General features: G+C 36.8%; 4 protein-coding genes across 15 annotated transcripts in view; 1 reads left to right on the top strand and 3 right to left on the bottom strand.

Moving 5' to 3' along the window:
* Positions 1–16,433, top strand: part of LOC138135373 (hormone receptor 4-like) — a 31,422-nt gene extending 14,989 nt beyond the window's left edge. For 2 of the 10 annotated variants that reach the window (XM_069054084.1, XM_069054086.1), the window contains 6 exons: positions 4,907–5,011; positions 5,270–6,565; positions 6,675–7,288; positions 8,661–8,853; positions 8,908–9,047; positions 12,501–15,147. In XM_069054084.1, coding sequence (XP_068910185.1) covers positions 4,912–5,011; positions 5,270–6,565; positions 6,675–7,288; positions 8,661–8,853; positions 8,908–9,047; positions 12,501–12,590 — 2,433 coding nt within the window. In that variant the 5' untranslated portion in view covers positions 4,907–4,911 and the 3' untranslated portion in view covers positions 12,591–15,147. Of the gene's footprint in view, positions 1–2,358; positions 2,384–2,464; positions 2,505–2,555; positions 3,304–4,906; positions 5,012–5,246; positions 6,566–6,674; positions 7,289–8,660; positions 8,854–8,907; positions 9,048–9,424; positions 12,377–12,500; positions 15,148–15,354 lie in introns of those variants that run through there. The other 8 variants (XM_069054083.1, XM_069054081.1, XM_069054080.1 and 5 more) reach the window with 8 other exon arrangements.
* Positions 16,421–18,614, bottom strand: Cyt-b5 (Cytochrome b5). The gene is made up of 3 exons (XM_069054092.1): positions 18,350–18,614; positions 17,749–17,951; positions 16,421–16,845 (listed from the first exon to the last, which is right to left on the bottom strand). Exons 1-3 carry the CDS (start codon positions 18,455–18,457, stop codon positions 16,764–16,766), a joined length of 393 nt encoding a protein of 130 aa, XP_068910193.1. The 5' UTR covers positions 18,458–18,614; the 3' UTR covers positions 16,421–16,763.
* Positions 18,615–19,368: 754 nt separating this feature from the next.
* Gapvd1 (GTPase activating protein and VPS9 domains 1) lies at positions 19,369–25,242 on the bottom strand. Of its 3 annotated transcripts, none has more exons than XM_069054079.1 (12): positions 25,042–25,242; positions 24,606–24,747; positions 23,986–24,554; positions 23,733–23,934; positions 23,337–23,678; positions 23,083–23,287; positions 21,192–22,946; positions 20,869–21,089; positions 20,562–20,815; positions 20,182–20,508; positions 19,858–20,128; positions 19,369–19,666 (listed from the first exon to the last, which is right to left on the bottom strand). In XM_069054079.1, the coding sequence occupies exons 2-12, from the start codon at positions 24,726–24,728 to the stop codon at positions 19,526–19,528; spliced, it is 4,410 nt and encodes a 1,469-aa protein (XP_068910180.1). In that variant the 5' UTR covers positions 24,729–24,747; positions 25,042–25,242; the 3' UTR covers positions 19,369–19,525. The 3 variants fall into 3 exon arrangements, with proteins under 3 accessions (XP_068910180.1, XP_068910178.1, XP_068910179.1); XM_069054077.1 differs by having other exon boundaries at positions 24,606–24,737; XM_069054078.1 differs by lacking the exon at positions 25,042–25,242 and adding an exon at positions 24,801–24,954.
* Positions 25,243–26,072: 830 nt separating this feature from the next.
* On the bottom strand, positions 26,073–26,705 carry mRpL54 (mitochondrial ribosomal protein L54). Its single transcript, XM_069054091.1, has 2 exons — positions 26,489–26,705; positions 26,073–26,437 (listed from the first exon to the last, which is right to left on the bottom strand). The coding sequence occupies exons 1-2, from the start codon at positions 26,592–26,594 to the stop codon at positions 26,121–26,123; spliced, it is 423 nt and encodes a 140-aa protein (XP_068910192.1). The 5' UTR covers positions 26,595–26,705; the 3' UTR covers positions 26,073–26,120.
* Positions 26,706–26,766: the final 61 nt, after the last annotated feature.

The raw sequence follows: 26,766 nt of genomic DNA, 5'->3' as shown, positions 1-26,766 counted from the left end.
CTTGGCAAAGTGAGACATTTAGGATTAAACTCTCAAATTAGTTATTATTAACTTTATTAACATGCTGCGCTACTAATAGGTATCTCTACATAACCTCAATTTTTATATGATGAGATTTTTTGTGGTTCTTTGCTTATAGAAAATTTGATGTAATCGATTTTTTTGCAATCGACTATCTACCAATAGTAGATTTTCTCCATTTTTCTCAATGAATTTATGAATACCTACATTTAAAAAATACACTATTCTGTTTCTTTTGCTTTTTCAAATGTATCTACTAAAAACACAAAAATTTGAATTTTGCAGTAATTCAGTAGGTACAACAAAGTTAAAATAATTTTTAGTTACTCAGGTCAAAAAAAAATTATAATTAGTCATACCGTGTATATTGATTTATATTAGTTTAACAATAATACAGTATGTATATGTAGGTATATGTAAAACATTTTAAATTAATAAAGTCCAATTTAACTTAATTCTATCCTGAACGAGACGCTTCTGGAAGCTCTAATAAATCGAAACATGAATAGCGCGCAAACGCTTTAAAAATAGAGAGTCACAAAACCTTACTATCAATCAAATAGCCCAAAAACACTTTAAACACCCAGAACAGCAAAAACGTCTGCAATGAATGAAAACCAAAAACTTTTTGCACGTTTTTTGCATTACACTCGATAACTTTTTAATCTTATGTACTATTCTTTATACTATACTTTAGAAAATTTTAATTTCGATTTAACAACGAGAAAGTGAAAAAAATTTGATTAACAAAAATATAGATTTTTTTTAATTAATGTGGTCTGCCGAAGAATGAAAATAATGAAAACAAAATTTTCATTTTCACCTAGATCAAAATTCAACCGTGTTGCGAGGTGTATTTTCGACGTAAACAACGGATCTTTGAATTTGACAAAAATTTTACATCAACTGAATTATAACTCACTTTTTTCAAATTGTTGGTTTCAACGTTCTCGCAGAAAGAATTACACATTTTGGTATTCATTAAAAATAACTTACTTACAACAATGGCCTTTGTTACAAATATTCTTCTGCTCATTTAACACATGCAGATATTCAACATAAACAACAAATGTTTCTGTGATATGCACGAAATACAAGAGTTAATTATCGTAATGTAGCACATCGACTTAACAGTTTAATTTTTCTTTAATTGTGGGATATTTTCGGTCATTAACGTTAACAATATATCAACTAATGTTAGGCTTTCATTTTATGAAATTAATCTACATTTTTTTTTTGTTTATTGACATCCAAACTAGTCGTGCTTTTTGCATATTTAATACTTCAAAGCACGCTATACATTGACAACAGTAACAGTGAGGTTCAAATAACTGTCATTACAAGGATCTATTCATTTAATGTATCAAATCAACGTTATGTTATGTTTCACAATTAGGGCAAAAAATCTGTTAACACTGCAAGAACAATTGTGTAGCAGCTGATTGATGTTATCGACTGAATTTATGTATAGGTATTAATGTAATTATTATATTAAGAACTGATTTCAAAACGAAACAAACTCTTTTTCAAACATACTTAAGTTTACATTACATTACATTAAGTGAGATAAATAAAGACTGAAATTAAATTTATTTCAAAAATTTGTAACTTCTTTGGCTGCATAGTTATTAATATTTTGGTAGGTGCAAACCACTTCATTAAGACGCATTATTAATCACTTTGAAATTTAAATTAAAAAATTAAGTGTTGGTGGAATGTAATGCGCAGTAAAATCAACAAAATCATTTATTTTATGCAAAATAAACTGTGCGAAGTCCTCGTACGAGCAGATCCTGCTTCTCTACTAGGATCGACAAAACCATAACCATGAGGGTCAACCAGAACATGAACTGAAAGTACATATCGAACAGTCTAAAATGCATTTAATCTAAAAGATCGCGACTTCCGGCAAGATTAGTCCCTCACTTAAATAATGCTTTTTTAATTTCCGATCGCTAGTCGTTCAACATCTACCACCATTCGACCTCAGCTGCAGACTTGCCAGTTAGTTTTGACAAACAGTGTCGCTTAAATAGTTCAGGTTTAGATCAGCTCTCGCAATAAAAATACCACACAACAATTTGTTTATATTTTTGCGTCACGTAAACCGAGATTGCCTCACGGTACTAAATCTTTCGTCGTCAATGTAACGTCTGTGTCAATAAAAAGGTGAAAAAGCTCGGTGGGTCCATTGTGTAATTTATGTAAATAAATAAGTGCGCAAATTCGGTTGTCGTGGGGTCCGCGCGGCCGCATCAAGAGCAGGTAGAGCGACGCGACATCGCCGACATTCTGGAGACTTCAACTCCGGGCCAAGAGGGACGATTCAGTGCGAGGACAAAAGCTCGAACGATGTGTACGGGTGCGTGCAAATCCGTCGTTTCTAACGGTACTAACAGCCGATTAAAAAGTGAATTGATGGGCAGTAGACCATATCTGTGGAGCAGTAACGGCGATTATGAGAAGAGAAAGTAGGAAATGTAGTTAGTATTTTTGAAAGTGAAATTGTCGGTAGGAAGATGTAACTTTCACTGGCATCCAGTCTCTTCGGCGCAGTTTTGGGCACCGCTCGTCAGTGGCGACGTCCGTCGGTGGCGTCCGCAAGCACCACCGAAGAGCGCCTCGCACAAACACGCGTACTTTTACCGTTAAAGTTCGCCGTGGATGCGATGTAGGTCAACTTTCTCTTACCGAGAGAAGTGAAACCGCCATTCGGTTTTTTTTCGCACGGGTGAACAACCTGGCTTTGCCGTTGCGGTTGCGTAACCATTGTCCTTCCTCGTAGGTATCTCAACAGTAGTGATAAGTGCAGCGAGTGCAGCCGTATTGGCTGGATGGTGCACGGCGGCCTTTGGGGATTTGGCGAATGAGGCGAGTGCCACCTCACCAATGGAGAGAGTCATGTCTTGAGTGCGGTACACGACGCTGAAGATGGCCGCGTACCCCACTCACACTTCCTCTCCACTATCAAGCCTGCTAGTGTAGCTAGTGCAGGCAGTAGTATAGTTCGTGCCCTACTTTGTACCTGGATTATGCTACGCTCGTAGCTGTATCTGTAGTACAACTTTTACCGTTAATGTGCGCGGTCGGTCACATCGTTCGCTGTCTTACCTGCTTTTTTGTCATGTGCGGGATGAACTGTGTCCATAATTCGGAGTGAAGTGACCGCAGGGATTATGCTCGTTCGGTCTGCGGCTCGCGTTGCGTTTTTGTCACGGCCGCGCCCGCTATTTTCACATTTCTGACCAATTTACGATAGATGGGACAAAATGTCGTCTTTGGGTGAGATGCAAGATTTTTTTTTTGGTTTTTTTTTTTCGAATTCGATTTTTCTCATTCCCGCGCCGTACTACTACCATACATATTCATGAAATTTAGGTTTGGCAACCGCAACTTTCACTTCTCAATTTCGTAACGAATTTCAAATTTAACAATATCAAGGCTCTCTGAACATTGACTTTGGTCATTTCGAAATCGCGGTTTTATATGGCTCGGCTGTGTGCCTACGCTTTTGTAAACAATTCGCTTTTGTTCGGCGACTTGTTTGCACTTTATATCATCAACTTTTAACAGAGAACGGCACCAGCTATATAATTAAATTACCGTTAGTGGAACGTTCAAATCTGATATGAGGCGGTGCGTGGTAATTCGCGAGAACCTTTAACACCATAATGTGCATTTCAAGATGAATAATGCATCACGTGGAAGTTTTACTTGTTGAAAGTCCGGAAATGCTTCGACATAACCTTCTATTTGTGTCCATTGCTACCGCAACATTGGCCTGCACATCATACATCTCGGCTCTTGAACAGATAAAAATAACCTATTGGTATTTACAATTAAAAAAATCAAAACCTATTTTTACAACAAATATTGTAAAAATAAACTACGCCAAAACTAATAATATATTAGTTTTTTATCGACTAAATATTGTTAAAGCTGCCTTCTTAAATATGCCCCAAAAGTACATATTTAATTTCATAATGCCTCCAAAGCATCACCGAGTGCATTGGCACAGACCGTTGCTCTAGCTCAGATCGTGTTACATAAGAGAATAATGCAGTTATTGTTATCTAGGCCGATAAAATTCAATTCATACGACCAAATTACGGATAAATTTTTACTGACCAATCTCACCATTTCCAATCTTAATTGACCAGTTTCTGATACAACATCTGATATGTTTACAACAATTTTTATGACACTTTTTTTTACAAATTGTTTCGTATCATGTTTTCGCGGTTTCGTCGATTTAAAAATGTGACCCCTTTTTTGAAACGGAACTTTTCCAAATTAAAGCTCCGTTCAGATGATCGTTACGACATCGATGCAAAAACTGGTGATGACGTCAGTCGGGTGAAATTTACAAGTTGAACAATGTAACCATGACCTTTGAAAGTGCAGTGATCGTTGGGGATAATATTTCCAAAATTTGTGCCTAAGGTTTTTCCTTCGACGATGTGGATCTATTTTTTGTTTTTATTCGATTTTTGACCCAAGAAATTTCTTTTCACCTTTGATGATGTTATTCGTTATATTAGAAATCGACCACGATTCGAACGAATCGAGTTTTTACTTGAACTGACTTAATATTAGTGTTGAGAAGAGATGATGCAAAGGTGAAAACGTTCAAGACGTCAGAATTCATTCTGGATAAGAGGATGTACTATATTTCAAATAAGTTGACGAGTAAATTTGAAACATCTTCGTAAAATTGATGGTGATGTATCGTTTTGTCTGATGCTCGTGCGAAAACATTTGGGGAGATAAAATTTATTTTTAAAGGGATTTTAAAAATTCAAATGTGGGGTGCGTATTTTTAAAGTGAAGAAAAAATAAATAAATTGTGAGATGTTAATTTTAAAGTGTGATTTTCTTGTTGTAGGAATTATGACCCTTACGCGTGCCCCGTGTGAGCTCGACAAGATGAGCCTCTTCCAGGACCTGAAGCTGAAACGAAGAAAAGTAGATTCCCGCTGTAGTAGTGACGGTAGGGCACCATTTTTTGTTATCAGACTTATAGCTTAGTAAAACACACATCTACGTGAATAATTTTTCTCGGATACGATAATTCGTGAGCACTTTAGTGAGTCAAAATGTGTATGTTTTGTTATGATTGTGCGATCATTGGAATCCACAATCATAAATAAGTTATACGAATGTTAAGATATTCATAGCTTTTAAAAATATTAGAGTAGGCAGCCATCAGCAAAATTTGCTTTTAGGCAATGTCTCTGTCCGCTTCTAGGCGAATCTGTCGCCGATACTAGTACATCCTCGCCAGATCTCGTCAGCCCTTCGTCGCCTAAAATGTCAGAGGCCGTTCTGAATCCGCCTAGTCCGGACTCGACGCCCATCCAAATCCACCCCCCGGAGCCCACCCTGGATAAAATCTCGAGCCGGCTCGAAGACTCCGGCGTCTTCGACGGCGGAGGCACCGCCAGCGTCATCCGAAGTCTTCCCGGCGTCCGTTCGCAAAGCCCGCCCCTCAGACCGGCCCCCACGTCGAGTCCGTGCCAGCCGCCGAGACCCCACAGCTCGCCCGGACGGCCCGCCAACACCAGCCCCGTCATCATCCACAACCCCACGATAGCGCAGCCGACCAGCTCCCCGTCGAAGTTGTCGACGATGGTCACCTGTCAGGAGCCCACGTCGTCGTCTCCGTCGGCGGTGTCGAAGAGCCGAAGCGTGATCATCAGCCACCCGACGTCGCTCACCCAGAGCCAGCTCTGGATGAAGCACTCGCGCATCAACGGGGTCAAGCCGGAGCTGATCGGGGGCAACTTCAGCGGCGCCCTGGGCCACTACTCCGAGCTGAAGTCGCCGACGCCGATGCAACGCCCCAGCAGCAACCCCCCGGTTAGGCAGACGCCGACGGTGATAATGGGCGAGGCCGGGGGCGTGCGCACGATGATCTGGTCGCAGCCGACGCTGGGGGCGAGCCCCACGTCGCCCGTCGAGTCCCCCCATCACGCCACGACGAGCTGGGCCAGCGGCGCCAACATGTCCAACACCGAAGAAAGTGCAGCTCAAATGTTACTCAACCTGGGGCAGGACAGGCTAAGGTCGCCGGTCTCCAGGACCTTGGTGTCTCCTCAGTCGCCGTCGACGGCGCACTTCACCACCACTCCCCTGAACATGGAGCGGCTGTGGGCCGGGGATTTGAGGCAGCTCCCCGTCAACCAACAAACGCAAGCTTTAAATTTGTCGTCGCCGACTCCCGGTCCCCCCGGAGTGTACTGCGGGTCGGTCTCCGACGTCAAGATTTCGATCATGAACGAGTCGTCGACGAGCGAGTCTCAAGAGGCGACGGAAGAGGAAGAACAACCGATGATCTGCATGATCTGCGAAGATAAAGCGACAGGACTGCACTACGGCATCATAACGTGCGAAGGTTGCAAGGGATTCTTCAAGAGGACGGTGCAGAACAGACGAGTTTACACCTGCGTGGCAGACGGGAATTGCGAAATTACCAAAGCTCAAAGAAATCGATGTCAGTACTGCCGGTTCAAGAAGTGCATAGAACAAGGAATGGTTTTACAAGGTAGTTATCGCTGAGGTCGTTAAATTAATACAGTGCTAGCTCAATGCAAATCTGTTTGATGTAGGTTTTATTAGCGTGCGCAATATTCTAAACGATAATTTGTTTTTAGCCGTGAGGGAAGACCGAATGCCAGGCGGAAGGAACAGCGGCGCTGTATATAATTTGTACAAGGTGAAGTATAAAAAACACAAGAAGCCGGCCTGCAAGCAGCCCCAGAAAGCTGCCGAAAAAAACATTTTGAGCCAGCAGTTCAAGGTGGAACAACCATCCAGTATTCCAGCAAACCTAGTCAACGGGACCATTTTGAAAACGGCGTTAACCAATCCCAGTGAAGTTGTTCGTTTGAGGCAGAGGTTGGACAGTGCAGTTAGTAGTTCGAGGGACCGTAACTTCTCAATAGAATACTCTTTATCTATGATAAAAACTCTAATAGACTGTGATGAATTTCAAGATATAGCTACTTTACAAAATTTGGACGATTTGTTAGATCATAATACGGACCTGAGTGAGAAACTTTGTCATATCGGTGATTCTATTGTTTATAAACTTGTGCAATGGACGAAACGACTTCCATTTTATTTAGAACTACCTGTAGAAGTTCACACTAGACTTTTAACGCATAAGTGGCACGAGCTTCTCGTTCTCACGACGTCGGCGTACCAGGCCATTCATAAAGCGGGTGATCAGTTAACTACAGTCATAAAAACGGACTTCAACCACGAGGTAAAATTTTTTTTTTTTGTTTTTCCCAAAACCCCATAATCCTATCAATACTAATAAACGGCACATTCTTGCGTGTTTGTCCAACTGAGTACATAAAATCTACACATCTCTATCTGGTACAATTTCTACACCTTGTTTGTGACAACCGTTATTTTTTTAATGTGTCATAAATTTAATCCGCCGGTGTAACATATTCCAAAACCTACGATTATTAAACAAACTGAAACCCACATTTTATCAATGATGACACAGTTTGATATGATTTTTTCCACGAAACGTGTTGCACCAACAAAAATGATAAAAATTTACCAAATACGCGAGCACCGTGTTCCGAACTTTAAACATTTAAAAACGCCAATCGGATTCTCGATAAAAACTCGCAAAAACATCAGTACTATTATTTTACACCCGATTCGATAAACGACAGTCTAGACACGTCAACAAACCTTGGAGTATTGTATTCTTCAAGTGGATTGGTTTATCGATACGGAGCTGAGGTGCCATGAAGTACCAAAAAAAAAGAAAGAAATTCAACGGCCAATGCGCTGCTCCGTAATTATTCCGTCCATAATTTTTTAGAATATTCATCTATTGCAATATTCAGAAAAAACGAGAGATAAGATAACACTACAAATATTTATGCATCCTACTCTCAGTATATCATAGATTAAACTATCAATGTCCCATAAATAGAAAATACATTGAGGCTATTTACAGTGATAGACTTGTTTTTAGGCGTCAACAATAGCCTTCGTTTAGTAAAACTATTATTTACACAATTCATGGACACAGTATTAAAAATTGCATTTAAACTAGACAAAAATCTCTATTTTATGTGTTGTTTCTTGTTATTGTTAATATTTATGATGGTCCTTGATATCTCCAGATAAGCAGTAATGAGGCAAGCTTATTTCCTACTGTTAGGCTTTGTAAAAGAAGCGACTCACGGTAGCGATATCATTGAACCCTTTACATCCTGGTCATTAAAGAAAACTGCACGTTCAATGTTGGTTGTTCTCGTTGCAAGCATCGAAAATGGACATTAATCATTAATACGACAATAGAATTTTTATTGGGCGAGCCATAAATTAGGACGAAGTCGAGTGAGTCTCCATAAATCACAAAAATCATCGAACTGATCGATTCCGAGTTCCGCAAAGGCGAAGCATTGAATTTGCCAGATAGATATTCTGGGTCACTTTCACAACAAAATTCGTAACGTTATTAGGAAACGTTTGGACGTTTCGTAACGATCCGCACCAAATCATCTTTGCACGTTCTCGCTTAGTGACTAACTCCTAACTGAAGATGGTGTCGGCGAAACGTCGACCAAGTCCAAAATCGCATTTTGTTCATGAGTGGTGTGTTCCAGGTCGAGACGAATCTTTGTACTCTTCAGAGTTGTCTAACGTCAATGATGGGTCGGGAAATTACAATAGAGCAACTACGACAGGATGTGGGTTTGATGATAGAGAAGATAACCCATGTGACGTTGATGTTTCGCCAGATCAAACTTACCATGGAAGAATATGTGTGCCTTAAAGTAATTACGATGCTAAATCAAGGTAGAGTGTTGTCGTCGTAGCGTGTCGTGGAATACATTTGTGAATGATTTTTAGCTAAACCTGCCAGTAGTTCCGGTAATAGTGAATTGGAGAGCATACACGAGAGATACATGACGTGCCTACGTGTTTACACACAACATATGTACCCTCAACAAACGACGCGATTTCAAGACTTACTAGGTAGACTACCAGAGGTAAGTTGCAAGTCCGCTCGGAGCGTTTCACTCGAACTTGAAAAAAAGCGAGTTTGAGCTTGCCGTGGCAATTTGAAGTCGCTCGAGTCAAGTTCGTGCAGCAAAAGTGAAATGCGTCCCCTGCTTTCCACTGTGCTTAGTTGTGATCAAACAATTCGAGAATGTAGAATGAATGCATCGCACAAAGAAATGAATAACTCAGTCGTAAAAGTGTTGCGAGAAAATTCAAATCTCGGGATAATCTCGTGTTATTGTTTATCGAAAGCGTTTTATTCTTTGTCGTCGTATTCACGACCCACATCTTTATTGAATGAGTTGTTCTGCCTGTTCAGCTTTGTACAGTCATCGCATGTTTAACGGTTCATATTTATTCCAAGGTGGAACAGAATTTGTGAGGCATCTTCTCCGCTATGAGCTCAGATAAATTAGAATAACCAGAGCTCTTAAAACAATTAAGTGTGACGTACTTTTATTATTACTTTTTGGGAAAAATGATTAAACGCCGCGAGGGTGATTAAGAGTGTGAGCTTGACATTTTTATTAATAGTAACAATCACGTCCGCATCAAAATTTACCAAGAAATGTATCACAAAGTAAACAGAAAAATTCCAGATAATTGTTGTTCCGATGAGAGGATTGATTCTGGACTGATATTCGATTTACACCTGCGTCACCACGGCACAGCTTCGCTGTCTTGAAATAATCACAGGATCTTGCTTTGCGTTTGTTTACTTGATGTCCTGAAGGCGTAGCTTGGTTCAGTAAATCGAATATGCTTGCAGAGATTTATTTCATAGCAATTATCGTATCGTTTACGGCAAAAATTGTACAAGAAAAAAACAAAATTATTGCATTATTCACTGAAAAGAACATGTTTATTACCCCTAGTGGGTACTCGCTTAATACTCTCATTGTAATTATATTTTTCTTGTAAACCTTGAAGTGAAAATAATGACCGTAAAGAATATAAAATCATGTTCAGGAAATTATTGAGGTCTTTTTTCTTTTGTTTGATATTACTACAATTTCTGTTAAAAAAAAATTTCGACATTTAAGTACATACAACAATTAATTGTATGTGCAATTTTATTATAATTCTAGATATTTAGAACACGAAGTAGTTCAGAATGAAATTAGTTTATTTTCCATCGAACACAAGGATTTCAGATTTGATTTCTTATTTTTGTCTAAGTCACGTGGACGACAGATTATGTCCTCATGACTGGCTATAAAAATGTCAGTCTCGAAAATAGAGTCCTAAAATAAGAGAAAAGGTTGCACCTCAAAATCAATGGAACGTTTCAAATCGACATAAAAATTTATGTTTTGTTGTATGTTTTTAATTTAAATGATCTGAAGTTTTCGGTGAAAATCTGTTTAAATTAAAAAAAAAAAGTAGCAGAACGTAGTGTGCGTTGAGACGCAGACGCAATGAAATGCAAAGTAAAATAAAAACTAAAAAATTGAAAGGTATGTACTAAATAATATCTAGCCTGGAGTTTATTTCTGCACAGTTGGTTGCAAAAAAACGGGAAATGAGAAATTTCCTAATGTAAATTTGGTTTTGTCCATTTATCAATGAATTGTCTACTTGACAATACCTATCTATCAAATAATTTAAAAAATGTCATTAAATTTTGACCATAATTCTAGCCTATTTATCGTAAACAGTTTTCAACTGTAAAAATGTTTCACTTTTAATTTGACAGCTTCCGTTTTTTTGCAACCAACTGTACTTGTTGAAATTTAAAACAAATACAAAAACAATACAAACAGAAAAACATTGCAGTGAGAGAGTTCAAATTTCAGTCGTCAGGGTTGTGTCCGTTCTATCGTCGAGATAATTCAACAATTTTATCCAGATTTTGCTTTGATTAATTCGAGTACAGTGATGAGCAATAAATTTTAGTGCTCAACGTCATTTTAAAATTTCCTCGAATTGTCAAAAATTTCGTTGCTTTCGATGTCTACGAGTAGTATCGACAAATTGGCAATAAGTGATTGAACTAGCCACGTTTTTTTTAACTGCTCAAAATCATACCCCAATATCATATTCAATAATTTCTTTAGTTGAGTAATTTTGTTCCAATAGTACAGTCGGTTGCAAAAACATCGAGTACATCATAAAAATCAAGAGCACTGAATTTTCCTATTTTTAACAGATGTAAATCAGGCTTTTCTGACTTTTATTGGAATGCTTTTTCAAATAGGTTATGTCTTATAAAAGGAATGTCAGTATGTCTGATGTAAGAAATGAAAAGTGTTGACATTTTGCTTGTCTCGGTAACATCAAAATTGACAACAAGAATGATGAATTAAACTACATATTGAAAATTTGATGTACTCGATTTTTTTGCAACCGACTGTACCTTACGCTTCATTTCATTAATAAAATTTGAGAAAGGCTACGTAATCATAACGTCATATAACATTTAGAGGTTATGCCCGTTTCACACTAGAACATTTTCCATTGTGGCAAAGAATGACATTGACTACCAACATTTTTTGCTCGTCACTGTAGGCTTCGGCACAAACTTTTTTATTTGTTTTCTGTTCCTAGAACTAACACGCTTAAATTCTTCCCTCTGTATAAAATGTTTAACTAATGCCCAACGTTCGATCGATTTCTGTGGTTCATAACTTTATACCTACTGTGAAATCGCTGGAATCAATTTTTTTCCTGTTGCTTTATTCTTTTTTTTTCAAATATTCTGTAGGTAACTGAGACACCCTGTAGAATATTTTTTTTTAAATAATGATACTAACAAACTGTCAATATATCTTGTTAAAACTTTTAAAATAAGTAAGCAAAGAATGCGAATTATAGCGCTTAAGCAATCATCTGTATTGTTACGTCAAATTTTTTTCAACAAATTACTGTTTAAAATTTATTTTTTGAGCGGTCTTACAAAAATCGATGATTTACTAAATATTTAAAAAAAATGGGAAAACAATTACATACAATTGAATTGAAAAGTATAAATTTCTCGGATAACAACGGTTAAATTTGTTTATAACATCTATTGGGTTGTAAATAATTGCTAAGTTAAGAAAATGTTGGCTCCACTTTAATCAACATTGCCCTGAAAACCTCATTATCAAACGTCAAAACTAACAGTCTTAACACAAACAAATTCGAAAGGATATTACGAAACTAGGATGCAACTTAGTTTTAATGATACGTGCTAAATGTAGAGCTGTGAACGTGTATCATTTTCAAAATCGACTTCTTTCCCACTTGTAGAAATGAAAATACGTTTTAGATTTAGTAAATTTGGATTTAATGAAATTGTATGCAACAATAAAAATAAAGAAAGTGTTATTGTTTATTCTGTTCTTTTATACGAATCACGATCGCGTCACAAAATCTATACCTAATGCAACCGCGCAACTAACTGTTCGGTTTTGGAAAATCTTCAGACATTTTTGCGTTCTGTAGTAAGTACGTTTCAGATGGTGATCGAGATTTCTTTTTGCATCTGCTTAGAAAAGGCGATGGTAGATCGCGTAATACCTACGTTGCGTTGCAAACACTGCAACTAATGCAAAACAGACCTTTCCATCGACTTTCCAATTTTAAAAATCCGAATGTCAAGGTCAAGGCCGTACTTTTTCAATAATTATCGTGCAAGTTTATGATTGATACGTCAGGTTTATGAAATGTGCGTACGGAGTGCACGTAAAAACGATTGTCGGCTGTGTGCAAGGGCCATAACAACGCACGGTTTAAAATGGCGGTTCACCAGCGCGGAGGAGCGGCATAGGAGGAGCCATGAGTGATTTGCGTCCCTACTGGCTTGTCCGTACAGGCGCCAGTACTTGTCCTTGTGTTTACAAATTCATAAAGGCTTATCTACTTTGTTCCTGTAAAAATGTTCCACTTCCACTGCGATAACGTCGAATATGGGCGTTCCACTCCACTTGGAACGGTGAGTGGTCAATCACGACTTCTGAATCTAATAGCGTTAACTCGAAAGGCTAAAGGTACTGCCATTGTTACGGTGGAGATGCAGATCGCGCTGAATCTAGAGGAAAGCGAAAGGTGATAAAAATCACGACTTGGAATTCCACTTTTTTAAAACTCGCAAATTGATAAACTGATGCAGCAGTCCCGCCGGCAACACGTAATGTCCATCTGTTGTACGTGAAGTTGCATTGTTTAAATTTTAGATACCTGCAACTCGAAGGAAAAAATTGTACATATGAAACACCTTTTTCAACACGTTTCGTTAAAATTCATGTTGATTCGTATTGATTCATTTTTCTTTAGCGTTTGTGGTACCTGAATTAATAAAGTGTTTAATTTTGTAGGTACGTAACATATATTTAAAACTTCTCGGTATTTTTCAGTTAAAATAGGTACCACTTTACACCTTCTTAAATGTTGAAGTTAATAATAAACTAACCAAATTTCTTTCGAACAAAATGCGATTCTGGTGGATCATAAATGTCATACAGTCAATTCTTGCTAATGAACTTAATTTTGCAATGATTATAAATGTTTACTAGCGAATAAAAAACAAATAGGATTCGGAATGGCTGTCGTATTTTGCGTTTAATGATGCAATTATAAATTAATTTATTTAATATTATAAAACATGCCTCTTACTTCAATTCCATACATACAGCGAATGCCAAAAGCTTCGAATAACGAAAATACATATTTTCTTTCGGATAAGTATCTAAACTTTATTCTTTTAAAACATTTTCGGATGATTTTCGTCTTCCCGCCCATTTCAGTTTCGCGTAATAATGTCGCCATTGTTTTATAGATTTGGCTGCATTTTCAAATTCTGATTTATCTTCTATGACCTTTGGACATAGGTATAGCTTCTGAACTATGGATTTTTAAATGTGAAACAAGGTGGAAGTGAAATTCCAATTTAAAACGAAATTTCCACAACAAATTATTTTATAAGAAAATTATACTCAGATGGTTCAGTTTAGATGCTTCAGTATCGGTAAAGTAGGTACTTTTGATATCAACAAACTAAAAACGGGTGAAGAAAAAGATCGGAAAAGTTAACAACCCTCCAGTAAATTTTAAAGAAAACATCGACAAAGCTGTCCGTTAGTATCCTGTAATAACTGTACTTTCTATCGTACATTACGCATGTCAAAGTTGATAATATATAATATTGCGTGCAAAGGATAGGGAAGTTGTTAAGATAAAGGAACGGGTGTTAATAAAACACATTGAACTTCCTGAATTATAACATAAAATAGAAGGTATGTGGCACCACGTGTAATTATTTCCTTAAAACAGATTGAATAATTTAGTAACTTTCTCCGCACTTTAGTATTCATACTACATATTTACAATTACATGTATTTCCTGCAATTGTTCTTTAATCACTTTCTAGATTTACCTACTCCAACATGCCATTTTATCAAATTACACAAATTTACTTTTAAACATAAGAACGGCAAACATAGTTAAAAAATTGCTGGAATGGGATAGATAGAAATTTTTGCTCATCTGTCTTGATTAAAGAATTACATAAGGTACTTCGTACTATGCCATTGTTTATTTTATACCCATTTGTTATTTGTGTAATAATCTTTGACATTAATGGAAAATTATTGGTTAAAATGATTTAATAATTAAGATAATTAAATAAAATAATAACTACACTAATTAATTTTGTTTTGTTTGCTCAAATGTGGCCATATAAAATAATGTAGGTACTTAAAATGCAAAATTGACTTAACTCGTTTGACGTTCATGTAAGTCCACGTTAAAATGCCTTCGTCGTTAACAGAGTTGCAGAACTTCTGTAGCCAAAGTACTTGATATTATTTATAATTACCAATAAATTAACACTCTAGAAATAGAGCTGACATTTTTCTGCGATGTGTATTTTGGGTTGCGGACTTATCCGGCGCACTTAATAATTTGCACCGTTCTAATTGAATTTTTTGATTTGTTATTCAAAGATCGATACTTATAATAAAACATTCACGTGTTTCCATGTCGCCTGTTTATTGAAATGAAACTAGTACTGGTTCCTGGTGAACGTCCTTAAAACGACCAGATTCATAATTACTTTTTCATCATTTTTTTTTAAATATGTAGATTTCAGTTAATTAAAACAACAAAGCAAGGTAAACTACCTGAAATTAATGTAACACACTTACTGTAACTTTGAATACTATTCTTGACCTTATATCCGTAACTCAAACCTTCCCGATAATTTCTTTGAACTGTCCACTGAGAAATGAACGAATTATGTACCTACCTAGTTGATAGAATTATGAAATGTGTAAAACAGTATTTTCATTAATAGGATTTTTTTCTCTGTTTCAGATACAATCTGCGGCATCTCTTCTTCTAGAAAGTAAAATGTTCTACGTTCCTTTTCTTTTAAATTCGGCGATTCAAAGGTAGTACACAAGTACAAGAAAATCTGTAGATAAGATTCGTAAATGATATTTATACAGAAAATAAAGATGTATATATTCGGTGCATATAGAGCGAACATAAATTCACATAATATAATTTGTTAAACATCTGATATTTATGTTTTAATGACATGTTAATTGTAAATTATCTTCACGCGTATATTATGTAGAAAAAAAAGATATAGATAAATTATATGATTTTAAATGTAAAGTGCATCGTAATCACTTCATGACTATGGAAAAAGAAATCAATCAGATTTTAAAAGCACGAAATTTTTGTGTGCGGACAACCGCTACATAAGTCTGAGTAAGTTGCCTTCTATTTGTTGTAAAATGCCGTACCGTGAGTTGTCGTGTTGAGGAAGAAGATAAAGAATTTTATTTGTCTACATCACAGTTCCTCTTCGTCTAGTTCAAATTAAGTTATGAAACCAACTTACGGTACTGTACTGTTACATCATGAAATATCTTATATATTTACATTAGATGATATATAAAATAAATGTAATAATAATTAATATGACAAGTCATGCGGAGATGCGAACGGTTCATTTCCACATGACTAAATACGATGTCGTATGTTATGACTGCCAATTTTGTACGTAAGTTACCAGTGCAACCAAGTATGTGTACAAATTGTCGTTCCTTTGAGTTTTGATAAGACTATTAATCTTTTCATGTATACACTATGAAATACTATACATTTTTTATATTTATTTCTTCAAGAGTAATGGCTTAAATTGAACTTCTGAAAAATAGTTGTACTTACAGAACAAACGAAGCAGATTTTGCTAGTATTCGTAACATTTCTTTCTCGTTTACAAAGAAACTACCACTGCAGCAAATTCTACTTCTTTTGGGAAGAATCATACGATTGATTACCTGATGTATTATGCATCGTTTTGAGTTACCGTTATTTTGTTAATTAACATTAAGGTTATCTGAGCTTGTTTATTAGAAAATAAAGCTGATTATTATTGTAAAGTGTGTTTTATTTCACCAAAACAGAATTTTTTACATTATACATTTGTAGACACGCATTTATATAGAAAAACAACAGTCTACCAGTTTCGCCGTATCCAGTCAGTCATTCATTTAACACATCCCTGTATTAGGTTTTGTAAATGTCCACATTTCAACATTTCTATATAATTTTAGGTCTCCAAACGGGAAAAGAATATTTCAAGAACTAACTACAATCGTTGCAACAATAAAACCCAATTTACTTAAATTAAATTTACGCAAGATATCTTGAACTAAAACCTAAATAAACCATAAATGCTTTTTTAATACAATCCAATGGTCGTTTAGTCTTTAGTGTGATTGGAAGTATATGCGATAGATTATCGTAGCCAATAAACCGAGAGTGACGGGCAAAATCCAAGATTTGAAGGAGCTGCAAAATCACAAATCAGATTAATATTTATCAAATAACAATAACAATAGCACTGCTAAAGTGCTTTCTCAATAATACTTTATTCATTTTCTATCCTAACGAAAACCCATTAAAAAAGCATACACATTAAACTGCATAAATATGATTACGACACACGATCGATGAACACTCATTTCTGATGATGTAATTCTGTGATAGTTGTGATAATTTTAACACGTTTTCAAAATTTGATTTTAATTTTGCGGTGCTGCCCGATTCATTTCCTCAATGGACTCACACAATTTATTACAGTTCAAAAATATGTTGCTTTTTCGAAAAATGGATATCGAACGTATTGGAATTGATACAAATTCTTATATTATCACGTTGACTACATGTTTCACTGATAACAACGTTGTTTGCGCGAAATTACGAAGCGTTTTTAAGTCGGTCGAGCGATATCAGTTCTAACGCTGTTAAAAATTCGTCATGTTCTTGAAATCGCGTTTTTAAAAATACTTTGTAAAATGCGATAATCACACTATCATTATAAAAATAATACGACGTTACAAAGTTTACACTTTTATTTTCTTACATAATCAACATCCACCGAAATCGCAAAATTGCAATCAATTTTTTCGCTCGGTTTGAGCAGTAACCTAAATATAAGACGTGAACGAAACATGATTTCAAGTCTGACGAGTTCACTTAAAAAACGCAACCAGAAATTTCTAGATTCAACCTTGAATAATACTTTATTAAATATGACCACCGGTTAGATGATTACATTCAATTTTAACGCAAACCTGGTGTTTGTCTTACAAAAAAGAGTCACACGAATGAATTACATGTCGTGAGGAAATAATGAAGCGTTTTAGACGCTGGCAACCGGGATGTATTGAGATACTTCACATGACTACACACCTCTGTGAGGCAGACGATGGAGATGCGCTATTGGTCCAGTCAACATTCTTTTCTTTGACGGGTTTTCTTTCCGCTTCGGTGATCTCTCCGATCTTGTATTTTTTCATAAGTTCTCGGGCATCGCTCGAATGACCTACGTCTTCAAACGCTTCACTTCCGTCTTTTCCGGCTTGTTCCAGAAGCACTTCTTCACCACCTGGATGCTAACAAAGCAACTTTTTACAAGAAAACCGACCACCCCGTGTATTATTTATTATGTATTGTTATGTATTATTACATGAAAAACAATAGGTACAATAAATGACAATTACGTTTGCCTTGAAATCAATTGCAATTCATTACATCCTAATTACGTGAGGTTTCGTTGAAGTCGAGGCGAAATATTATGACGCAAATTTCTGTTTTTTTGTCGCAAAATTGTGCTAAATACACATCATTCTAGCAAACTTTGAGAAACGTGACATTTTACTTGTACTACTATTTACTTCTGATGCACTTAGGTGGATTTGATTGGTTGCTGTGTGCCTGGGGTCGTGAACTTTTTGTATGTGAGAACAGATCATACATGTTGCACCTAGATTTAATACAATTAAGTAATTACCTCGTTTAGAAATGCTGTAACGTCGTATATATTGTTGTGAATTACAATCCAAGTGCTTTGATTATCGTTGTGTTTCTTCACATCTGCATAGGAATATTGGGCCGTCATTTTCTTTTGTCGACTAAATCACTCAAGACGAGGTTTCACTACGGATCGAACTGAACTGTCAATATTTTACTAGAGGCGAATTTGTTAATGAAAATCCTTGATCTTTGACCACTGACGCTGTAAAAGCCGCACGACACGCATGAAACCCAAATGTGAAATGTCATTTGTCATGTTGATGGATGAATTGGCGCAAAATTTAAATCCCATTTGCTATAATTCTCACAAGTGCTAATAACCTGAAGAAAAAACACATTTTTAAACAGCTGATTGCCAGTTTAGACACTACTGTTACTGTCTCTATTTTAGAATCTACCAGTATTTTTTATTTTAAAATAAACGTATTTCGTTGTCTTAACTTTTCATAACAAAAAAAAAATTTGAAAATTATCAAACCCAACCAAATTTTCACAGAAACATCGATATAAATTCTGTAATTATACATCGAGGTAAGAATTTGTAATAGTAGGTGGTATTTTTTAAGAGATTCGTGCTAAATGACTATCTACCAGACAAACTTGTAAGTCACGAGTTTTAAAAATCGCGTCTTTGATTGTATACGAACAGAAATGTCAAAAATTTTAAATTCTAGTCGTTGCGAGGTCGCGACAGTAGTGCAATTTTTTGCGATTATGTAACGTTTCCTCCAAAATGCAGATATAATCTATAAAAACAGATCACAATTTACGTAGCAATCAATTTTATCAATTGATCTGGATATTATTGAAAACACAAAAAAACAAACATTATTTTGAGCTAATAACTTTTTTAATGTTGTGTAGTATGTTGCTGATGACACCTGCACCAAAACAAATGTTTGTCTATAATACATGTGGACACTTTAAATGTTGCGTAATGTTGTAGTTCTCCTTAAAAATTTAAGGGCTGAAAATTCTGCTGCGAAAAAATCGAGATTAGTTGAAGTTTTTTATTTGAAACCCCCTTATTTTAAATTATTAACAATTTCATATTTAAAATATAATTAATACAAAGTAAAGTTTTAATGAAAATACTTAAATTATTTTATACAAGAAATATATTTATATAAAGGTTATTGTGGAAAAGTAGTTGTCAATCAGAATAATCCATAGTTTTAATATATTCCACTGCTGAACAAAATTGCGTCCACCAATAAAGCTCTTCTCCGTTGATTTGGTTTTGGTAGAAACTGTTTACGAATTGTATTGTGGACAGAAGACCGGTGGGATTCACCTAAACGATGACAAACATTAATTTTTAATAATCATCTCCGATTACTTTCAAGTTTAATTTTCGTTTTCTCATATTCGCAAAACTGCCGAGTCAGCGAGCGAACCCAGCGGCTGATCAAGCATGATTTGCACCATTTCCACACTTACTCTTTCACAAACGTCTCGTTAAAAACCTAAAATTAAAACACTCACCCTGATTATAACATAAACAAGCACGGGCGTGAAATCATCTGCCGTTGTGGATCCGGCATTTTGTGAGAACGACAGCAAATCCATGATGCACTTTGCGCAATGCACCACACAATTCACTTTATCTCTAGGGGTGCGGTAAGCGTTCATGGCTTTCAGAGCGTCTTGAGCGGGTATCCAGGGCATCTCGCGCAAAAACATCTTGTGGATCATAAGATCTTTGTGATCTGGACTAATAATCCGCGACAATTTCTCAATGTGTTGAAACAAAACACTAAAAAAAAATACATCCAGTGTTGTTGCACCCAACAACAATTATATATTTACTGATCCCTGTCCCGATCGCCGTCCCCGTTGGGGTAGAGAGCGTACTTGTAGATTTTACTCATGATGCAACGTTCCAAGGTAATTTTAATAACGTCACCCCAATTTTTGAAAATATCCTGCCACAATCCGCCTCGCTGCATTACCGAATACAACTGTCCGTAAAAATTATTCAAATAATCACACTTTTCGTCGGACAGGCTAATCTCTTTGAACTCTTGGCAAAATTGGATTATTTTGGCTTCCTGTTCCAACAACAATTTCCTCACGCAGATCGTGCTTAGATACTTCTCGCATTGTTGTTTCTCGTTATTGATTTGTTCGCTTAGGCTAAAAATTACCATTTAAAAGGGTTTTTTTAAACCGGTGGCGTTTATTTTTACCCGTCGAGATACGACTGGCAAAACAGAAGCTCTTGACGGGAGTAGATTAAATATTCGGTGTAAACTGAGCGTTGCACGAAATCTTCTTGTAACGATTGCAATAAGCTCAGGCAGGTGTTCTCATTCAACAAATTAACAAATCTTAGAGTTTCTGAGATTCTGGCTATGTTGGACCATTCTTTCAACTTTCTAGCCTTACCTAATTCTAATCTAAGAATTGTTTCGACCTTACTTTTCACAGATAACCTATTTTCCTGCATTTACAAATTACAATTTACAAAACATTAAACAAAAATTTTAATATCACCTTAATAAGCTTAGGGGTTTGTGAAGTGGTATTACTTAATACTAAACGCAGTTTTTTCTTAATATCATCAAAACTATTATTAACATCAACATTCTCGGAATTATTTTCATCAGCAGATCTCACTTTCGACGACGACTTGTCATTACCATTGGCCCCTTTCATGGGACTACTATCCAAAAACGGTTTAGTTCTATACTTTGCTAGAATATCTTCCGACACTTCTACAATTTAAATCAAATTAAAAAAATAAACCCAAAAAAAAACTTGAAATAAGAAGTTTCAGCCGACTTTCCCTCAAATTCCAAATTTTCGACTCGCCTAACCTGCATTGTTCACTTTGACTGGAGATTCATTGGGAGTTTTCTTGTTCGATCCTGGATAATCCTCGTTCTCTAACCGATAGTCGTCCTGACTGCGGAACGACTTCCCTCTTCGATTTTTGAACCCTATTCTCAACTTCCCGAAGAACCCGCCCCGCTTGCTCCTATGGTCGTCGTCGAGATATTTGTCGCCCTTGTCGGCGCTCATATCAAAACTAATACTCTTGGGGATGGCCCCGGTGGAGGCAGACGGCTTCAAACTCTTGCCGTTCAACATGGTGGCGCTCTTCTTCGTCAAGATGTTAACGGGGTTGTTCAGATTGCTGACGCTCAAAACCGACAACTCGCTCGTGCTCTCCGACGGAGTCGACGTCACGTTCAGACTGCTTCCGGAACTGTTCAACCACTGTTTGCTCTCCCAGCGTTCGCAGTTCTCCGTGTGGGAGTGCTTGTTTTCGAAACTGTTGCTGCTGCTGCCGCTCGAACTCGAATTCAGGCTGCAGTTGCTCAGCAGGATCTCGTTCGGTCTCTCGTCGTAGTTACAGTTTTGTTTCAGCAGTTCTGAGGAACTGGAGTTGAAACCGCTGGGGCCTGCTATGTCTTTCTGCAGCCTGTTCGACACCCGACTGTTGTACATTGTCGTCTTGAGCTCCGAAAATGACATCGAGTTGTGCGCGATCTGTTGCGTATCTGTCAAAGTGACCGATTTGAACATCACGTTGTTGGCGTTGTTGTCGGTGTGTGTCGTTTTCGCATCGTTCTTAATCTCGACTTTCCTGTATTCCTGATAGTTCATGTAATTCACATGGTTTACGTAACAATTTGACGAATTCGATAACCTCCTGCTTGCTGGTGTTATCAAATTCTCGTCGGTTTCAGACCGAGTGTCGTCCGATCTCGCAACACTGTTTGTATCGTCGGACTGGGCGACACTTCCTGCATCGTCGTTATCGACTTCGGTTAACCTCTCCGTGTCCGACGCCATAACGTCGGTCGACCAAGCACTCTCGCTTTGTGTTTCCGAAATATCCAAAATATTCCCGGTGGGGACTTCACTTATAGCTTGATCAACAAGCTGCAATCCTTGCCTTTCCATTCTAGAATCCCCCGCATCGATAGTCTCGTTGTCCGAAGCCAACACGTCGGTGCTCCACGTCTCGGAGATGATCGAGATCGTCTCGTCTCCCTCCAAAAGCTTCTTAATTTCGAATTTACAAAACTTGTCGTCTATCTCCGACCTGATCTGTCTGCTGATCTGAGGTTGCGGCTGGGCTATGTCGGCCTGCCTGGCTTCCGGTAGAGGGCGCTCTTCGTTGTCGTTGACCTGAGAGCTCGGAGTGTCCCTGCCTGAGATGTTGGGCGTACCTCGACCAGAAACATTCGCCGAAATCATGTCGGAGAGATTATCATTTTGATCTTCGTTTTCTAGTTCAAGACTGCTCGCTACGGAATGATTGCTTGCTGCTTCAGATATCGCTTCCAGATTGTCGGAGGTGTTGCCGATGGAACCTTCGTCGTGGTAGTTCGAATAAGGCGCCTTCTCTTCGACACGACCGTTTACTGCTTCGGTGATTATTTCAGACGCAGGTTTCGGCAAAATCACTTCTTTCTTCACATTGATGTTCATGTTCAACACCTTTTCTTCCGGTAACAATCCCACAGGTTCCGTCAAGCTCACGTTCATCGAGAAAATCAACACAGTGAGCGGGAAATTCTCCTCTATTTCCTCTCTAGACTTTGACGTGTGATTTTTTGTAACTGGAAGGTTTAAATGAAGGAAATAAAAAAAATTCATAAAAAGCAGTACATACATAATTTCCTTTTAAAAGAAATAATTTAAATACAAATTGAGAAAAAATACTGGGGGATTCACCAACGAGTGATATAAACTTACCTAACGAGCGAAAATTCGACTTTTTCAAAGTGTTATCCGCCATTCCATTCGTGAAAGGTTTATTAGTTTTTGGGGAATTTTCCAGCGACGACGGAAGGACAAGTGACGCTACTTGCTCGTCTATGGAGTTACCACCTAAAGTTGAGTGCTTCTTCACGTTGTCATTTTGAATCATTTCGTTGTGCACTTTTTGCAGGAACATAATCTGAAATAGGACTAGTGAAAAAAGCTTCCGCTAGTAAAGACTGATTTACCAAATTGTTCAACTCATCCTCCGCCAGCAAAGAAGAGTCTCTGATAATCGGCGGGGAGATATCAACAGGTGGCAAATCATCGTCACGTTCCAAATTAAATAGAATGTCCTCCATGAAATTGCAGACGATGTCGTTATCTAACAGGCTGTATATGTCGTTAAATCTAGCGTCAGGCGATTCGAATTTATTCAGAGCCAAAACCTGAAGAATTTGTCCGACTTGCATAAGATTGTGTTGAGTAATGTCTGTAATTTGGGCGTCACAAATACAGTATTGTTCAGGGTCGACAATGGCTGGGCAAATGTACGACGTGAATATCAATTCGGTAACGATCGCGTTTGCCTAAAATCACGACGTAATTAACGAGCGAAAAAATTAAACAAAAAGGACCGAGACCTCCTTGCTCCCAAACGATTTCGTAATAATCTTGGATATTTGGTAGACGATCCACGCTATCGGTTTAGGAAAGCTGTAGACGTTCTCGCGCAACGAACAAATGAAAGAATTAGTGAATTCAGCTAATTTTCGCACAACATTGCTCCTATACTCTTGTATGTCTCTGAATTCAGCTTTGATGTTGTTTTCATTTTGTTTATATCTGCAAGAAGTCGTGATCAACTCTAGATTGATTGGGTAACGTCTGGTCTACCTCATGAGTGTTTTATCAGGATCTATATCTAAGTAAAAATCTCTATAGGATGACAAACGCAAAATGGCTAGTTCCAGGGCGGCGCTCAGGAAGAATTTAGCGGCAGGTAAGACTTCGTGAAAAATAAAATACAAATTTTTAAAGGAACAAGTACCCTGTTTAAGCATTCTTCTGGGATTATCGCTTTTTGTGAGTTGCAACTTTGCAAGCTCATACAGAAGCTTTAGCATATAATTTGTGTCTTCAGGGAATATACATGATGAGTACAGTCCAGTCACAACAGTTTGTAAAATGTTTGTGTACTGTATTGAAGCGTCAGATACTTGTTCCCCCATAAAAAGCCATCTTGCCAATTGTTCTGGCTGTGTACGTAAAATTTGCAGTAGATTTTCAATTTTTACAGCAGATTGGAAGCCTAAAAGCGTTTTTGCCTCTACAAACTCGGAATTAGTAATTGTCTTGATATGTTCATAATTCTGAGATGTGAATTCTCTCTGACTCAGCAAGTAGAGTCTCTGCTTTGTTGTTATCCATGTTGATTCTATCAAAACATCAGTTTTCTTCTTTATCTGTTAAAAATTAAGTGTATTCAAGGTGAAACGTGACAATCCACTACATACCGCCTTATTTAATTTCTGAATGTTCAATTTCTCATTTGTTATAAACAATTTTTCCTTCCGTAATTGAGATAATAATTTGAAGACATTTCTGTCTTCCTTATCTTCTCCATCTGTATCTTTCATCCTAAAAACCTGTAAAGCACTGGAAATTACTAATTTACAAAAAGTCTGAATCATGTGAGACAATAGACCAACCAGGTTGTTTATGTGGTTGGTTATACCAGTTACCACAACACTATTAATAAAAAGCGACAATAAAATTTTAGCTAACTAAGCTGAAATATTCTGTTGTTGAATGAGCAATCGTTACATTTTATTAGCCTTCCGAAATTACGATAAAGTGAAAGTTTTGAGTAAATATTATTAGAACAATCTAACCTATAAAACCATTCTTTCAAGAAAAACTCCCAACATTCACGATTCTTTTGATATTTACCTTTTTTTGCAAAAATACTATTATTTACATGCGTTGCACAAACTAAATTTGTTTAAACACTTTATAAACCTTTGAAAACTCTAAATAAAAGCTTTGTTTTGACACATTTGTCAATTTGTCATCGTCCAACACTGCGCACCCAACTGTTAACAGTGTTGTCAGTTTGAATAAATTCAACCCATATCATAAATTAATTTTTTTTACTTAAAACAACGTTATCTTTGGGCTTATCAGTTTACAATGCATCATAGTAAGATTGTAAAAATGTCCAGTATCTTTTTTATCTCGTTTATTTATTTTGTAGATAATGCAGACCCCCATGCAGGCCAGATAGTGGAGTCAGGGGTGCAATTATTTTTGAGATTAAATAATTCATCACAGACTCTAAAAGATATAAACCCTAGGTTATTAGGACCGGGAACCCCTGTTTCTAATCAAATTATTGAAGTCACAGGTGACTTCAGCAACGAATTATTACTTGACTTTATCATAAGGTGCACTTTACCACAAGAGTTGAATGCACAGTGGAAAGGATCAGGAGTAGTGTTTGTTAATACAAACCATCATTTAAATATTTTAAAAATTACTAATGTGCTAGATGCACATCTTAAGAACCTGAATGTGAAATGCAGGAAACCAGTAATTGAGTCTGCATTAAGTCACATTACAATTTTGAATTGTTACAATGATGAGCAATTAGAAATGACATTCAGGAATTTAGAAAAAATTATACAAGACAGAGACGATGTTAGTCTCCTTGTTGTTGATGATATTACATCACAATTCTGGTTAGCCAAACAAAAAAATGTAATGTTGAGTTTGGAACAATACTCTAAATTAAAATTCCAACTTTTGCAAAATATTGTAAAAGATTTGAATGTAGTATTAATTTTCTCACGCTACCAGTTGAGAGATCTTAAAAAGACAGTTGATTTGCATGTTGATTATAAAATAATTGGTGAAACTTTGGATGCAGATACAAATCAATTTACAGTTATTGATTATGTAAGGAAATCTTCAAATATTGTGCCTTTTAAGTTAGAAATGTTTATTACTTTTCTTTAATATTAGTAAACAAGTTAAAATTTTTTAAGTTGTGCTAATTTATTATTTTGTCTCAAAGCTAGTTTCCGTATCCTCTTCCAATACACTTTTGAATTGGGGTCAAGTTCTTCAAGTGGTGGTGGTGGCCCTGTTCGAACACTCCACAACCATTCAGGATATTCATTGTCTGGTTTTACTTGAACATCTTCACCTGTTGTGTAAATATTTGAACCACATACAAATTTGACTAGTTTCTCTGCATCTGTTTCCACCGGTAATACTTTTTTTTCTACCACAGGCCCTATTTTCCCCAATTTCTTCTTTTTTAAAGCACCACCGATCATACTGACGCCTGCAAGCGGTTCATTTTAGTGTACAATCACATTATTTTGAAATTTTTTACTTCCAGTGTCTTTTTTTGCGTAATTGTTTTTAGGAAAATTCAGCTGAAAACGAAGTATCTGTTGCCGACAAACAGCCAATAATCTGAAGGCCCCTCCTGAATTCATTGCAGCTTCGTTCGTTTTTTGCGTTTGAAAAATAATTCACATTTCAGTAATGTGAGGTTATGTCGTTTGTCGCGCCGACAGTTCACTTGACATAATCGTACAGTGGCGTCTCTTTCACCGGGGTTTTCCATTTTATTTTGTATTTTATTTATGTTTGTGGGTTTACCTCTGA

This window comes from Tenebrio molitor, chromosome 7 (genome assembly GCF_963966145.1).
Source record: "Tenebrio molitor chromosome 7, icTenMoli1.1, whole genome shotgun sequence".
NCBI classification, from domain to species: domain Eukaryota; kingdom Metazoa; phylum Arthropoda; class Insecta; order Coleoptera; family Tenebrionidae; genus Tenebrio; species Tenebrio molitor.
Note: the sequence above shows the minus strand (reverse complement) of the source record. Positions and strands in the feature narration are given on the sequence as shown.